Source organism: Equus przewalskii, chromosome 3, assembly GCF_037783145.1.
Source record: "Equus przewalskii isolate Varuska chromosome 3, EquPr2, whole genome shotgun sequence".
NCBI lineage: Eukaryota > Metazoa > Chordata > Mammalia > Perissodactyla > Equidae > Equus > Equus przewalskii.
In genome coordinates this window covers 28,977,035-28,994,331 of record NC_091833.1, presented here as the reverse complement: position 1 = coordinate 28,994,331, position 17,297 = coordinate 28,977,035, and the positions used below count along the sequence as shown (strand labels likewise).

General features: G+C 53.5%; 1 protein-coding gene and 1 long non-coding RNA gene across 2 annotated transcripts in view; one reads left to right on the top strand and one right to left on the bottom strand.

Moving 5' to 3' along the window:
* Nucleotides 1-2,169, bottom strand: part of CMIP (c-Maf inducing protein) — a 241,060-nt gene extending 238,891 nt beyond the window's left edge. Inside the window, exon 1 of the mRNA XM_070612375.1 lies at nt 1,448-2,169. Within this exon, the coding sequence (XP_070468476.1) occupies nt 1,448-1,747 (300 nt within the window). The 5' untranslated portion in view covers nt 1,748-2,169. The remainder of the gene's footprint in view (nt 1-1,447) is intronic.
* A 329-nt stretch (nt 2,170-2,498) lies between these two features.
* On the top strand, nt 2,499-8,066 carry LOC103562308 (uncharacterized). Its single transcript, XR_011538025.1, has 6 exons — nt 2,499-2,659; nt 3,368-3,661; nt 4,742-4,838; nt 5,969-6,104; nt 6,810-7,005; nt 7,108-8,066. It is a non-coding gene; the product is annotated as an uncharacterized lncRNA (long non-coding RNA).
* Nucleotides 8,067-17,297: the final 9,231 nt, after the last annotated feature.

Below are 17,297 nucleotides of genomic sequence, written 5' to 3'. Positions count from 1 at the left end.
GACGGCTTCACAGCAACCAGCGCACCTCCCTGAGAGGGCAGTCTTTGCAGATACTGCACCAACGTGCCCACAGGAAAGGAGAAAGAGGTGTTCTGAGCACGTCGGACCCAAAATTCAGAATAAAAGGCCTCGCGTGCTTCAATGCGCTCGGGGAGTGGGGGAGCTGTTTCGAGGAGTATGGCTGCTTCTGCTAACTTTTCCCCCCTCCCCATTCCTTGGAGCGTGTGTCACGGCCTGTGACACACTGCCAAGGGAACATGGATGCCGGGGAAACGTCTACACATGCTACACGTTTGTGACATGCCATGAAAGCGACACCCTGTTTCCTGGCTGGGTTTTCTTGGCACAGGTGTGGGCAGGCAGTGGATTCTGCCCCCGCCCCCCACGGTGCTTAGTAAACAGGATCACGGTGGCCCCAGGGGGGCTGTGCATTCTGGGGAAGACCTGCCACCTCTCCAGAGAGGACGGGACCCTCTGAGCAAAGGCTCAGGGCCAAGCAGAACTGGGGCTTTAAACTGTCCTTGTTCCAAAACGCAAAGCATCCTGTTCAGCCTCCTGCCGGCCACCCACCACCCCCCCCACCCGACGCCGCGACCCCCCACACCTGTCTTTCTCCACCTTGCAGATTTGATTTCAGAAACAGATCAATGACTTCCCTGCCTCTCATCCAGCTGACCCAGTCCCAGCCATGTATTTAAAAACAATAACAACAAAATAAAACCTCCAGCAGCAAAACACACGTACACACACACTCCACAGATAATGCAAAACCAGAGCCCCACAGGCCAGCTTCCACGCGAGAACTTGACCGCCGCTCGGTGGGGAGGGGACACTCCAGGACCCCTGTCCCCTCCCCCTCCCCTTCCAACCTCCCAGTGTACGAAGGAGATTTTTCAGAAAGGGAAGCACCCAGCCTTGCCTGCCAGCCCGGGCAGGAAAAAGACGTGTAGAGCAAAGAAAGAAATGGGCTTCTGGAAATTCTTTGGGTTTCGGGGTTTTGAGGTTGTCGGTTTTTTTCTTTCTTTCTTTCTTTCTATTTTTTTTTTTTTTTTGGTTGTTTTGTTTTCCCCTCCAACGCAGATCCAGATGGGCCGCGGGGTTTTCAGAAAGGGAACCCCCACCACCATCAGGGCCCAGCTCCGCGTCTATCCCACGGTCCCATCCGTAAGAAACCCTAGCGCTGGGCCCGGGAGGTTCCCCCAATGCTCTGCCTGGGGTGGGCCGGAGCCTCCCCAGAATTCGGAGGGTCTCTCCGAACCCGTCGGCTGGGCAGAGCTCCGGATGCCACCACCCGGCCCGGAGCGCAGGCCGGGAGGGGGGCGCCCCCGGCCCCCCGCGAGCCCGGGCTCCAGGTGCGGCGCAGGCAGGGGGCGGCCGGCGGGAGGGGCGCCTCGGGCCCGAGGGCAGGCGCGGGGGTGCAGCGCCGCCGCCGCGCAGAGCGACTCACCGTGGCGGACGCCAGGCTGTTGTCGGCCAGCGTTAGGTGGTGCGGCTCCCAGCGCCTCAGGAATTTCGAGGTGAGGATCTTGCTGAGAAAGGTCCGCGGGTGCCGGATGACACAGACCTGGATGTCGCCCTCCTGCAGCAGTTTGTACCTCATCCCGTTGCACAGCAGGAGGGCCCGGCGGCACGGCACGGCGCCCATCTTCGTGCCCTCGGGGGCCGGCACGTCGCCCCCCAGCAGCGGCTTGGTCTCCTCGATCTGCCGGGGGTCGCCGCCGCCGCCCGAGCTGCTGGTCAGATCCATGGCCGGCCGGGCCGGGGAGGGGGCCGGGGGCGGGGAGCGGGGCTGTCCCGGCTGCCGGGGCGGCGGGGCCCCCCGATCGGCGGCCCGCACCCCCCCAGCGCCCAGGCAGGTGGGGGGCGTGGGGCCGGGGGCGCCCGCAGGGGAGGGGCCCGGGCGGGCGCTGGCGCGGCCGGCGCTCGGTCCTTCCTGCGGGCTCCGCTTCCTCCTAGCTCGTCGGGTGCATGCTCGCGGCGGCCGGACCGGCTCGGCGGGTGGCGGGCGGCGGGCGGCGGGCGGCGGGCGGGACGCGGGCAGCGCAGGGGCCGGGGCCGGCGGCGGCGGGAGCGGGGCCGCGCGGGCGGGCGGGCGGGCGGGCGGGCGTGTCTCGGCCCCGCCGCCGCTCGTGTGTACAGTACGTGTGTCTGGGCGGCCGTCCGCGGGCGAGTGTGCGGCGGGGGCCGCGGGGGCCGGCTCAGTTGAGAGATTGCAGAAGCCGCTCGGCGCCCGCGCGATTGGTCCCCGCGGGGTCATGTGCCCGCCCCTCTGACGTCAATGGCGGCAACGGCGGCGGCCGCCGCGGCTTCGGCCTCTCGCAGGCGGAGTCCGCCGCCGGGCGGGGACGCGCGGGGCCGAGGCGCGGCCCGACGGGAGGGGGCGGCCCCTGGGGAGGGGGCTGGGGCGGGCGAGCCCCGGCAGGCCCGCGGCCCCGCCCGGAATCTGGGGGGGGTGGGCGGGGGCCGCGGGGGCGGGGCGCGTGACGTCACGCCCAGCCGGCCGCGCCCCCGCCGGTGCCCAGGCCGGTGCCGAGCCGCCGGCCCCCGGGCCAGCCGATCGGGGGCCCCTGCCGCCCCCCAGGCCCCTCACCCCGGCCGGCCCGGATCAGAAGTGTCGACGCCCCGAAACGAGTCACCGCGGACGGCCGCGTGCGGCCAGGTGCAAACCCGAGGGACCGGAGCTGGGCTGGGTTGGGCTGGGCTGGGCTGGGCTGGGCTGGAGGGGTGGGGCTGGACTGCTTGACCTCTGACACCCCCTCCCCAGCTCCGGCCGCCCACTTGGCGGGCCGGGTGGAGCCAGAAAACAGAGATATTTCCTCGAATTCAAAATGTCCCCTTAATTATCCAGATAATGAGCCCCCACTGCCTTGGCTCAGCTTGGGGGACTCTGCAGGCCCCCTGGCCTTTTCAGATGTCTGCGCGCCTTGGCCCTTGGGGTCCTCAAGCCGCCTGGGGGTGGGGGGATAGGCTCGCCAGCCCCTCTCCTTCCTTCTGTTTTTGGAGTCTGACCCCTTCGAGGGTACGTAGACAACAAAGACCCCCGCCATGAGTGAGTGGTCCAACCCATCCTCTGCCTGCAGCCCAGCAGCCCCAGCTTCTTTACCTCTCCCCTCAGACCGGACCTGGTCATTCATTTCTGTGTCCCAAGGCCCAGCACAAGGTCAGGGAGAGAATCATATTGGAAGCACCCTTGTGTCAGTCAAGAACTCCATCTTAGAAACAATGACGTTCCCTTTCTGCCATCAGGAGTGACACACCTGAGGCCACCCAGCAAACGCTCGCCTCGGCGGCCAGCTTTCTCATGTCCATGCACTTCTGTGGTTGATACCATTAAAACCCCAGATTTCTGCCTTTTTGTTGTGTGCAGGTGCTTCTGTGGTGAACACACGAGTGTGTGAGGCGTGTGCTGAATGGCATCGTGAAGGCGCAGGATGTCCACAGTGTGCCTGCAGTGGGGGTTATCCCCACCCCACTCTCCCCCAAGAACGGACAAGATGGAGGGGCTCCCAGAAGGACCCTGTCCCTGGAGCCCGGCCAGGGCTGGGGGCACGGGGTACAAAGTAGGGCCCAGCACGTCTCTCTCTAAGCAAGACTCACTTCCAGCCTGCCCAGGAGATGGCAGCGCTGCTCTCTCCTCGAGGGCCTGGGGACTCAGAGTTAGGTGAGAAAATGGGGAATTGCTCTATTCCCCACCATTTCCTGGCGTTTCCATCGATTTCTGAACTTCAACGGCCTTGAGAAAACCATCAAGCTAGAAAAGGGGCAAACCCAAACCTCCACCTCAAGACGTAGATGTGGATGAAGGAGATGGTTGTGACCAAGACCCCCAGGCCGTTAAGGGGTGGCATTAGGTCAGCTGTTCAAACCTTTATGGAGCTCCTGCTGTATGCCAGCTACAGGAGTACTTCCTGTCATAGCCACAGCGTCCTAAGCACTTTCTACGTGCCACGAGTTGTGCATGCATACAACTTTTCCTCCTCACAGCAACCCGAGGACACAGGAGTCATCTCCAACCCCTCTTGCAGACAAGAGCACAGACAGGCTGAGTGACTTGCCCAGGCTCACTTAGCTCATCAGGGTTGGGCCCAGGACAATGTAAGGACAATGAGCCCCCTGTGCTGGGGCTATGGGAACAAAGGTGGGGCTGCCTAACGCAGCCGGGATGAGGCACTGGAGTACATGTCCTCACTCCAAGAGGTGTTTAGGAATCAGATGGAGAAGGGGAAAGGTGCTCCTGGGAGGGGGGATGGCAGTACAGAGAGGTGGCAGAGAGCTCGGCCTGGGTAGGAAACTGCTCGTTTGCCACGCCATGCCAGGTGCCCCGGGGATGCAGGCCAGAGGCCTGAGAGGTGAGCAGGGGCTGAGCAGGTAGTGCCCTGAAATGCAGGCCCGGGGACCAGAATGTCCCCTGAGAGCAGTGGGAGCCACCCTGGGTACCATGCAGGGGAGTGGCTTGCAGATGTCATCTTCATAAGGTCACTGGCTACAGCATGACATGGACGAGGTTTGCAGAAGAGCAGCCTGGAGGCAGGGAGGCTGGTGAGGGTACCCAGGAGGGAGGTGCTGGGGGTCAGCATGAAGTCATGAGTCGGCGGGAGGGAGGGGGGGTGCCCTGTGACAGGCAGAGGAGCTGCTGTCCACTTCGGGAATATCCATGGACCCTCCTCTCGCCCCATTCTGGGGACACAACTCCAGCAGAACGAGATTTACCAGGGTGCAAAGGATCTCTGATTTCTTGTAGGACACGTGGACATCCTCAACAATGCTTGATATGGTGGTCGATTTGTAAACATTCAATAGGAATATCATGATAAAAATGGCCAGCACCCAAATGCCAGGTACGATGCTGGGGTCTTTATATATTTCTTCCCATTTCTTCCTCCAAACCAGCCCAGGAGGCAAGAATTATTATCATCCCCATCTTAAGGGTGAGAAGTTGAGGCTCAGGGAGTCAGACAAGTATGGGCCTCCAGCCAAGATTTGAATGTGAAGTTCTGTTTAACGTCAAATTCCATGTTTTTCCCGCACCTCCTTTGTAATGTTTTCCTGAGCAGGCACTCAAGAAGAAAGTATTGAATTCCATCAATGTCATCTTTAAAGAATAATATTTCTTGATTTTAGTTTAAAATCAGTGACATGGAGCCCCCAAGACACTGCAAGCAGAAAAGTGCCTTGAGGGCAGAAAGCAGGAACTCCTGTTGACAGCAGAGCTAGCTCAGTGTGTGCACACAGTTGGAGCTCAACGAATATGCGATGATGGGTCATCAAACTCGACTATCCTGGTCCTTGGGGATTTGCAGGCAGTAGGACCGTGTCAGTCAGTTGGGACAGGATGAGAGGGGATGGCATTGGTACTCAGTCGGTGATAGTCAAGTCCCAGCCTCCTAGATTGGGAGTCACGTAACTCATTGCAGAGCCCCTTGCCTCCCACTCCCCCAGGTTCCTGACCTAAAAAATGAGTCTGAGTCCAGCTGTCTGATTCCATCAGAAGCCGGTCCCTGCCGCCCTCAACCTCTGCAGGAGACACAAGCTCATTGAGTTTCTGTGGATGGACCGTGCACCCAAGTCATGCTCCGTGCCACGGGAGTCCAGACTCTCCAAAGAATGGCCCAGGCCCCTTAGAGTTCACCCTTGAACTTTAGAGGTCTATGGAGCATCGGGAAGGGGAGGGAAGTTCTCAAACCCTTCACTCTCCTCAGGCTTCCACGAGCCAGTTCACTCACCAAAGGTTGCCAGACAAACCTGTCATTTTCTGCATTCTTTGCTGGCATTCCCTCCTTGTTTGAGCCAGTCCCAAAGGACAGTGTTCTGCACCCACCTACTCACTGGAACTCCCTCTCCCACTTCGATTCAGCAACCCACTGTGGGTTCACCCCCGGGCCACGCTGGTGGAGTGGTGCAAGGACCTGGGGGTATTGTGGTGAACAGATTGTAGACTGCCCTCATGAGCTCACATCTCAACTCTCAGGTCCCTGAAGTCTCGCCTTGAGCCAACTCAGAGGGGAAAGACAGACCTGCTGCCCTGGCTGCCCACAAAGGAGTTTGATGAAGTAACAAAGTCCCTGGTGGGGGAGGAGAGCCTCGGAGCTGATGGCCAGCCCTAGGTGAGGTCCACTGAGGCACCCACTTCTAGCAGCCCGTGCCCCTTCCAGCAGACACCCGTGTAGGTAGGCATCCTCCTCCTCCACGTGGTCTCCAGGGGAGCCTTTGCACAGCTCCCTCCGTGCCCCACCCCGCCATGAAATGGCGCACAAACCCTACCACCGTACCCTCCAGAGGCAGGGTTCATTCTAGTTCTGGCCATCGTTGTGTCCGGTGGTGTGATGATAAATGTTTAACAGTCAGCTTGCTGAAGAAAGAAAATCCCTGATTCACAGACTTTGACAATTTTCCTGGTGTAAAATATTCCCACCATGGCCGATTTCAGGCTATAGACATGCATCACTGAAGAGTTGGGAAGAGATGCACCCCGTTCTGGAGTATCTCCACCCTACAAATATGATCGACCGGGGGGTCAGCACGCAACGGCCGAGGGACCAGATTCAGCTCATGGCTTGCAAAACCTGAAATATTTACTATCTGGCCCTTTTACAGAAAAAGTTTGGCGACCCCTGCAGTAGACATAAATAACCTCCAGAACAGAGATACTAGTAACATGTAGTAAAATAATTAGGAAGTGATGAGTTTTATTGCCTTTTTAAAAAATATAATTTATTTAATTGTAAGTTTATATCATTTAATCTTGTTTAATGGCTGTTTGATGACCAGCTTGCACAATTCCTGAAAACTTAACAATCGGCTCTCCCCAGCCGGTGTAGGTCATCTCCAGTGTGCCACTGCCTGTTTCTCCAGCGCCTGGCCCAGAGAAGTTCCACGATGATTGCCTGTTGAGTGGCTGGAACTCTAACTTCAATGCCGACCTTCTAACTACCGGGCCACGTGGCCCTGCGAGTAGGGGGAAACCAGACACCCCCTCCCTCCCCAAAATCACCACCCCCGAAAAAAGTACGTGAAGAAGGAAAGAATCTCCTTGCCCTTCCTTTACCAGCTGTGTGTGTCTTTGGTTGATTCTCTACAAAGTGGGGTTGTAACAGTACCTTTCTGCAGTTGTAGAAGTTAAACAAGATCATCGACCTCGAGCTCGCAGCCCGGCATGGAGTAAGCACTTGGAATGAGCGTTAGCTATGTCACATCACCACCGTCGTCCTAGAACCCGTGTTCACACGGCCCTGGTCACGGGCCCTCCATCCAGTGCACTTCTCTGAACCTCCCCCGTCTGCCCAACAACTGGCTGCAGACACTCTCGACGCAGCATGTCTCAGAGTTTCCAACCTTGGCACTTGGACCTTCGGGGCTGGATAATTCTCACCTTGGTGGCAGGCAGCTGTCCCGTGCACTGTAGGGTGTTTGGCAGCATCCCTGGCCTCTACCCCCACAAATACCGGTAATAGTCCCCAACTTGTGACAACCAGAATGTCTCCAGGCATTGCCACATGTCACCTGGGAAGCATAATCACCCCTGGTTGAGAGCCCCTTGTTTGAAGGAAGCTGTTTTCCCTGCCCCCTGAGCTGGTGCAGGCTGCTCCCCGGCCATGCCGTGGGTCCCAGTGTGGGGAGATTATATTGTCCACACTCATGCGACGTCACGTTCCTCCTCAGACTCCACTTCCCGGGGACTGGAGTGAACCGGCAGCTGGCTTTGTCAGACTGTCAAGGAGCACGGGCACCCACAGGATGGAATAAGGTGCAACCTGTTTTCAGTCGTGTTTTTGGAGCCTATATAGTGGCATGAGGCCACGCCTGTAATAAAACGCCAAGCACCAAAAGCAAGCATCAAAATTATTTGTCCTTAAGTGGTCCCAATTTCGTAGCCCCCTATGGCGTTATTGCTTTGGAAGAACTCTCTGGAAGCTCCGTCTGAAAACTGTCTCAAAATTGCGTCAGCCAGGAGAGCATTCCCGAACCTCATTTTGAACAGGCATGAGACACCGGCATAATGGAACACACACTCCGTCCCGATGGCATTTAATGTACTGATCAAATAATAAAATGCGCTTAGTCTCCCAGTCTAAGGAGAGGAGTCGTGTTTTCATCCTGAAGTCTGTGAACATCCCCCTCCGTCTTCTGAGCTGGATATGAAGTCAGCACACCCTCTAGAATCATCAGAGGGGAGGGCGGGCAAGGGCTGGGAGCGTGTCTCCTCTTTAGCAGCCTGTGATCCTGGGTGGCTCAGTGATTACTGTCACTCTCCCCACCTTTTCTGGTTTTGGGGAGCAAGCTTGGGCATCCGTGGAAGGAACATGAAGTACCACCCTCTCCCCACTTCTTTCTCACTTTCACCAAATAATTAAGTCTGAGGTTAATAAAAAAAAAAAAAGTATTACAGAGGATTGAACGTTTATACAGAACTAATATTTCTTACAATCAGTGGATGGATTGATGGAGTCACATACACACACCAAAACCTTAATAGTGGTTAGCTCGTTTTTCCCCCTCTTTAAATCAATGTTATTGCAGTATAATTTACATGTCATAAAATGCACCCATTTTAAAAGAACAGGTTGATGAGTGTTGACGCATGTGTGCACCATGGAACCACCACCTCAATCAAGATATTGCTACAGAAGAGTGCCACAACCACAGAAACGTTTCTCTGTGCTCCTTTGCAGCTGATTCCAAGCCACCCACTTCCGGCCCCAGGCAACCCCCATCTCTCTTCCGTGACTTTAGATAGTTTTACCCCTTCTCAAACTTCATGTACATAGAATCAGAGGGCATGCCTTCCTTTGAGTCTGACTTCTTTGACTCAGCATAAGGGTTTTTAAGGTTCATCCGTGTAAGTCCATGTTGGTCTGTTCCTTGCATGGCTGCCTATATACATGGATATAACGTGGGGGAATTTTTTTCTTCTTTATGCCTCCTTTCCCTCACCCCCAAATTCTCTGCAAGGAGCATGGATTGATTTAATTTTTTAAAAGAAGATAAATGCCTTCACTTTTTAAAAGTTCCCAGGGACTTTGTGAAGAACCCAAATGCCAGGCTGCTGCCGACTCGTGGACGTAGACGCCTGGCACAGCCACGCAGAGGACTGAAGGCCATGGATCAGATTTTTAAAAATAAAAACCACTGTGTTTTTCAGATTAATTGCATGTCTCTCCCACACTAGCCTTTGCGGTGAGCTGCTCAAATTGACCAATTTAAATGTGACCTCTTTTCTTTCCCCTCCATCCACTCTGAGTCAGTTGCTAAGAAGCAGAGAAAGGAAGTATCTGGGGGGAAGTGTGTTACACATGTGGAGTACATGCCACTCTTCCAAATTCAACCACACCCCCCTTTGCATCGGCCCCTCTGGACAACCTCGGGGCAGGCAATGGTGATGGTGTCGTCCCATTTTGCAGATTGGGAAGCTAAGGCAAGATCAAGGGTTTGTCTGAGATCCCACAGCAAGAGAGTGGGAGGAAGCCATTCAGGTAGGATAACAAAGAGGTCACAAGCACAAGCTTTGGATTTGGATCTCAGCTGTCCACCTTCCTTAGCTGGGTTACACTAACCAAATCTCTTAACCTCTCTGAACCTCAGTCTCTTCATCTACGAAACAGAGATCCAGTCCTGATACTCACAATGGAGCCAGTGAGACACTGCACGTAAAGTGCTCAGAACAAGGCTCGGGAAGAAGTTGGTGCACAATAAATGGTGGGGGAAAAAACGATTTCTCAACTCCTGGTCTCTTCTTTCTTCAACCACAGCACAAAACTGGAACCGATTCCAGCCTTCCTGAGCTGAACGGAAAGGAGTGGACATTTTCTTGTAGCTCCAGGAAGCAGAGCCTCACAGATGCAGAGAAATGAGAAGGCAGGCACCAGCGTCCAGTCGTTAGCCAAGGCACCTTGGTTGCAATGGAGAAACCAGAGTAGCTCCAGCCAAGAGTGGAAATGGGTTATGAGGAATCGAGAGTGTCTCACAGAGCCCCCGGGGCATAAAAGTAGCCAGGTCTCAGAAAGAGCCAGAGACCAGGGACCCAGGGGCCTTCTATCTGCTTCGTGTGTCTGCTCTCTGCGTCACCCTTCCCCCATCCCAGGTTTCTCTGCTGTGCTGCTCCAGCATGACGTAAGGTGGCCATTGGAGAAACCAGCTGGGATCAAAACAGGATTTCTTTGGTCCAGTCCCAGGGTAGGACTTGTTGTCCCAGCTTGGGCCAGATGCCCACCCCAGCCAGTGTCCGAGTCAAGCTGTCCAAAGATGGTTGCTGGCGACCGCTCCCCAGAGGTGAGAAGGACAGTCAGGTGGGTCACCGGGAGCTTGGTGGGCCCCCCAAGAAATGTCTTATTACAAATAACAACCGATTCTTTCACCATGTTCCCCAACCTTGTGCATTTCTTTATTTTATTAATAATAGTAGCAAATATCCACGTACGGCTTACTGTGTGCTAGCCACTGGTGTGAACACTTTGCATATATTGACTCCTTTATATCAAACCTCACAAAAATGTAGTGAGGCTTATTTTGTCCACTGTACAGATGAGGAAACTGAGGTTCAGAGAGGTTACACCACTTGCCCAAGGTCACACTGGAACCCGGACAATCTGGTACCAGGCCCGCTCTCTCAGCCACCATGCCATGCTGCCCGTTTTAGCCCCAATCGTGCATTTTATAATTCCTCTGTTAGCCCAGCTCTCAAAATGAGAAAAAAAAAAGATGAGGACGGGAAAGAATGTGACATCTGACATTTCACAAGAGCATTTAACGGCCGATGATGGAAGATGCTAGAGCTTCGCTGGCCATCCTCACTGTTTCCTTTGAACTGGGGTTGGGTGAGCAGGCACAGCAGCGTTGTCCTTGCCTCTGTCTGCAGCCCCATCACACTCCCCTTGGCTGGGACCCCTGGGCCAGGACCTGCAGCTTCTCTGCCTCTTCTCCCGCCTCTGCACGTAGCAGGTGAACAGTGAGGTTTGCAGTTGCTGAGAAAATGTGTCCCCCACCTTATAGTTTCCCAAGGGCTTCCAGAGACAGGCAAGGAGGTCAGTGAAAACAGCATCTGCGTGATCCCTCAAGGAAGGGGAGTCTGCGGAGAGAACATGCACATGGAACCCAGCCAACGCTGAATGACCAGGCTTCAGGGAGGTCATGGCGGGTCCTGCACAAAGGCTCCCCTCTCCCCTTTCTTCCTCCTCTCTCTGGGAGTCTGTTCTGGTGCCTCACGAAACACTGCCTGCCTCTGCTTGTGTGTCTGGAGGTGCGCCCCAAAATGGCCAGCTCAGCCCAGGCCCCAGGGCTCGGTGGTCACCGAGTCCCGGGTTCCCACCTCTGAATGTCCAGGGAAGGGATCTGGTGGACCTGCCTAGACTTTGTCCAGCCAGGCCCCCTGGGTCTCTGGTTCTGGGCTCCAGGCTCAAAGAAGGAAAGTGAGTTGCCCACGGTCTCCCAGAGAGAAGGCCACTGAGCCAGGATTCTGGTCAGTTAGCACCCAAATTCGTTTCCTGGGGCTGCTGTAGCAATGTACCACAGACTGGGGGCTCAAACAACAAAATTTATTCTCTCACAGCTCTGGAGGCTGGAAGTCCAAAATCAAGGTGTCGGCAGGGCTGGTGCCTTCTGAGGGCTGTGAGAATGGGATCCGGCCCATGCCTCCCCCTAGCTTCTGGACGTCTGGGGGTAGTCTGGCCCTCCTTGGCTTGTAGACAGATGCAGCACCCGATCTCTGCCTTCAGGTTCCAGGCTTTCTCCCTGTGTGTGGCTGTGTCCAGACTTTCTCTTATAAGGACACGGTCATTTAGGATTAGGGGTCCACCCTACTCCAGTACGACCGCATCTTAACTTACGACATCCGCAATGACCCGATTTCCAAATAAGGTCACAGCGTGAGGGACTGGGGGCCTAGGACTTTGACATCTTTTGGAGGGACACAATTCAACCCATAACTGAGCCCAAAGCCTGCCACAGATGTGCCACCTCACGCTCCCTAGGCCTCCTCTGGCCCTGGAGGGTGCCACACATCCTGTTTTCTCTGGAACAGGCGTGCACACAGGTCTACCCTACTGTCCTGGAGCTCACACGAGAGCATTCACAGGGAGAGGCTGTGATTCAAGTGGAACCCTCCCTCCCTGGGTGCCCGGGGCAGGACGTGACTCAACTCTGGGTGAAGCACCCAGGGAAGCTGTGTTCAGACGGACAGCCCATTGTCTGTGCTTCTCCAGTTTCATCAGGCAGTTTTAGAGGCATTAAACCCGAACAGGTCACACTGGGCTAAGGAATTTCATTCTGCGTGGACGACGATGACCCACGAACCAAAGCCGGCAACTGTGACCTCTGGCCATGTGGTCTCACAGTGGCGGTGGTTGACAGGTGGCTGGATCCTGGGCCAGGGATTCAGGCAAGTGGTTTATTTCTATACTTATTCACTTTTCTGGACGTTAACTAGCCAAATCTACCCTGAGGATTAGTTGCCTTTCAGATGCATGGATCTGGGTTCAGGGTGGGAAAGCCGGCCCTGCCCATTTCTTCAGCCATAACAGACATCACCAATCCATTGCAGAATGCTACCTAGGATCACAGGCCTGGGAGTGCAGGGCGGGGCCTGGAGTCCAGGATGGTGTACACTAGAGCCTGCGTTCGTTTTGTACTTTGATTTGGTGACTCACAGGTTTCAGCCTGTACTTGGTGTTTGGCTCCTTGAAAGGAACAGTGCTCAAGGGGCCACCAACACATCCAAAGCCGGGCAGCAGTGACCCCCCCTCCTTCATTCCCAGGGAGCAGTCAGAGAGAGGGAACATTTGCCTTGACAGAGCTAGAAGAAAGCCCTAGGGCGTCTTCTGGTCCACCCCCCCTATTTTGCAGGTGGGGGAAACTGAGGCTCAGACAAGGGAAAAAGGAGGCTTACCCCAGACCACACAGGTGATGGGCGGCAAAACCAGGCTCAGAGCTCCTGACCCCCCCCCACCACAGGTCGCCCCATCAACCTCCTGCTTTTCTTCGCCGGCAGATGATGGAGGATGCCAAGGACCTGTGTATTTCTCCCCTGTCTGCTTGTTGTCTGCGTCTGTGGTGTCCGATCCCTGGGGAGACTCATCTTCTCCTGTTCCTTCTGCCCCAGCCCCTCAAAACCAGGCTGGGCTGCTTCCTCTCCATCCCTAATGATGTGTGTGCCATTGCTTCCACCCTCTCTTGGGATTTCTACAGCTTTTCACACCTTCCCTGCATTTCCTCCGGCCTCCCTCCTGGTGTCATGGCCCTCAGCCCCAGGGAGAGGAGTCCATCCCAACTCCCGGCCCTGACTCCACCCCTGCCATTTCCACTGAGCCCCCCTGGCTCTGGTCCTCCCCCACATCCCCTCATTCTGCCACCTTCAACTGCCCCATGCTGGTGGTCCTTCCAGAGGGCCTAATGGACAGGGCGGGCCCAGCCAATAAAGTGAAGACACCCCCTAGGTGGCTACAAACCAAGGTGGCTGTGAAAAGTCTAGCAGTCCAGGGACTTTTTTAAACATGTTTTCTTCTACAAAAATAATCTATTTTCACTTGGAAAAATAAGAAGATATGGATAAATTAAAAAACAAATAATAATGACTCTTAATTAGGCACCTACCATATTCTAAGCATCATACACATTATCCTCAAATGAGAAATTCTATAGGACAGATGACACAGTTTCTTCAACAAATAAAAGGCCAAGAAAAAAAACATGAGAGAAGGATAGTATTTAGATTAGAAGAAACTTAAATGTGTTATCAACTGCAGAGACAGGTGGATGGATAGATATGTGACAAAGAAAGTACAGTGACACGCGAGTGGCTGGATATAGGTGGTTATACAGTCGCTCGCGGTCAAATTCTTCTGCCTTCGTGGGATGTCTTCGTATCCTCCTAATAAAACACTGAGGGGAAAGGATGGATCAGCCAAAGCCATGTGTGCATCTTGTGGATCCTGATTCAAGCAAATCAAATTAAAAAGACATTTATGGGGCCATCGAGGACGATTAAACACTGATTAGATAGTAGATGATATTAAAAAATGGTTTTTAAAAAACTTTACTCATGAGAATGGTATTGTGGTGATTTTTTTTTAAGGAGTCTTTTTGTTCAGAATTTGCTTTAAAATAACCAGCAAGGAGGAGGGGTGGGGAGGTACAGCTGAAACAAGATTGACAATTTATTGCTAATTGTCGAAGCTGGGAAATGGAGCTTTACTAGACTATTTCTTCTTCTGCTGTGAAGGTTTGAAAATTTCCATAATAAAGAGTTAAAAAAAATTTTAAAAACCCACTCTGTAGGTAGGGACTACGACTTTGCAGTTAAAGCAATGACCTGAGGCCTAGAGACGTCCACGTCCGAGACCTAGACCACCCAGCCAGTGAATGCCTTAGCTGACATCCCATCACCCACTCTTCACACCTTGAGAATATCCTTCTAGACCTTCCATGCATGTAAAAGGATTCTGCATGACTTGAAAAGGTGTAGACCGCCTGACTCCGCCCCGAGGCAGCACAAATGATGTGAGTGCGTCCTTCAGCGCGTCCTTCTGATGCGGAGCTACGGCAAAGGAAGTAACCCACCTGGAGAGCCTTCTCAGCCGAGCACCCCAGCCTGCGTGATTTCCAGGACACTCATTAATCCTCCAGCATTATTATTAGGTCAGATTATTGTCCCCATTTTTACAGAGAAGGAAACAAGCTCAGAAAGGAGAAGTGGGTTGTCCAAGGTCACAGAGCTAATAACCCATAGAAAATTCATGCACGTATTGGATGCTGTGACTCGATTAAGTTCTGCCTGCCCCTCTCGCCAGGAACCTCCAGGAGGGCCGTACTCTTGTCTGCTTCCCTTACCACTTGCAGAACCTGAATAGGAGAAATAAAGATGGGCTGAATGCACAAAGGAACCCACAAAGAGGTGGCTGGGATTTGAACCTCCCTTGCACCAAGCAGCTTCTATACTAGGCACCCTTTTTGAGAAAAATTGCAAAATACACACAACATAAAATTTACTATCTTAACCATTTTCAGCTCGGTGGCACTAAGTATATTCACAATATCGTGCAACCAGCACCACCATCCATCTCCAGAACTTTTCCACCTTCCCATATTGAAACTGTGCACTCATTAAATGCTAACTGCCCATCTCCCTCCCCTTAGCCCCAGCAGCCACCATTCTTCTTTCTGTCTCTAGGAATTTGACTGCTCTAGGTACCTCATATAAGTGGAGCCATACGGTATTTGTCCTTTTGTGACTGGCTTATTCCATTTAGCATAATATTCTCAAGGTTCATCCACATTGTAACATGTGTCAGAATTTCCTCCCTTTTTAAGGCTGAATAATACTCCATTGTATGGATAGACAACACTTGATTTATCTGCTTATCCATCAATGGACATTTGGGTTGTTTCTACCTTTCGACTATTGTGAACAATGGTGCTATGAACATACATCTCTCTGAATCTCTGGGTTTTTTTTATGGGTATATGCAGAAAAAGTAGGATTGCTGGATCCTATTGGAATTCTCTTTTTCTAGGTACCCTTCTGAATCAAGTTTTATCCTGTATTTTTCACCTAAGCACAAGCCTTTCCATGTTGCTATGTTTTTGTAACTTTGGTGGCCACTGCTGGGGCCCAGCGAGGTAGAGCACTTCCTGCCAACTTTGTGCAGCCCGCACTCCTCTGCAGCCTCCTTCCTGTGTCTGTCTGGTCCACCCGAGTCACAGCCCTCGTGACTCCGTCTCAGGGACTCTGACTAGCTTAGGGCCCCTGGGCCACACCTGAGATCTCCCTTCGTGCCCGCTTCCTAATTTCGTTCTGTGATCCTTTGTCCTCAGGAGCTGAATGCTCCTCCTCGCTCTGGAGACAGCGGCTGTGCTCCCCTGGTCTCTTCTCTGCTCTCTCTCCCCCGTGTCTAAGTCTCTCAGTAAGGTTGCGTGAACGAATGTTATTGAAGTAATTAAGTAATTACCTCCTCTCCTGGGGGTTGTTTCCAACTTTTCAATATTATTAACAAAGCAACAACAAAGAGAGGATGTTTCTTCATGCCATTAAATCAGTTCCTTAAGACATATTTCCAGGAGCGGAATAACTCATCAGTGGATTTGGGCATGGGGGCAGGAAAGGAAAGAAAATGGCAGATTGGGGGACATTCACTGAACAAGGGAGCTGGAAGGAAGGGTATGTTGGTGACGGAAAGGATGGGTGAAGGAGTGTTCCAGTGCCCTGCCCTCCCCCCAAGATATGCCCACTGAGAACCTGTGAATTTGGCCTTATTTGGAAGAAGAATTTTGGCAAATGTAATTGAGGGTCTCAAGATGAGATCATCCTGGATTAGAGCGGACCCTAAATCCATTGACAATCCTCAGAAGAGAAGAGAAGGGGACAGAGACATAGAGACACAGAGGAGAGGCAACGTGAAGATGGAGGCAGAGATTGGAGTGACGCATCTCCAAGCCAAGGAACGCCAAGATCTGCTGAGGAATTGCCATGAGGGGCACAGGACAGATTCTCCCTCGGAGCCTCCAGAAACAGTCAACCCTGTCGATGCTTTGACTTCAGACTTCTGGCCTCCCCGACTGTGAGAGAATCCATGTCTGTTATTTTAAGGCACCAAGTTTGTGGTAATCTGTTACGGTAGTCACAGAAAACGAATAGAGTCTCGGGCTCCACAGCCCCTTCCAGAAGGTCACAGCCACAGCTGCAGGCTCCAGCTGGGCTCGTCCCCGCAGCAGGCACAGACGTTAGTGTGCTGGGTGCTCAGCCCTTTCAGAGAGAAAGGCCTGGGCGTGCCGTGGTGTTGACGCTGGGGAACTGCACGTCGGGGCCTCGGCCCACGAGGGAAACCAGAGCATGAAATGGGGTGGATGGAGCCACTGGCAACCCGTCTGGCAAAACAAGATTAGATTATTTTCATACATCCCACGCACAAATAAATTCCAGGTGGACTGAGGCCAAGATGTGAGGAATGAAACTCGAAATTATTTAGTAGAAAATATAAGATGATGTTTCCATGACCTTGGTGTAGGAAGGATTTCTTAAACAGGATAAACATCGGGGCCGGAAGCATTTGGCCGCGTTCAAATGAGAAACCTCTGGACATCAAAGGATCCTTCAAGAAGTGTAAAGGCCAGCTCCAGACCAGCAGCAAAGGCTGGCTGTGCCGGTCAGGATCCAGGATTTACAAAGAATTCCTGCAAATCAGTATGAAATATACTCTTCACTCCAACCGAAAAAGGGGCAAAGATATGAGTAGGGAATTCTGCAAGGCAGAAGCAAGAACTTACAAAATAATGCTAAATCTCACTAAAAAATCAGCGGGTGCAAATGGAGT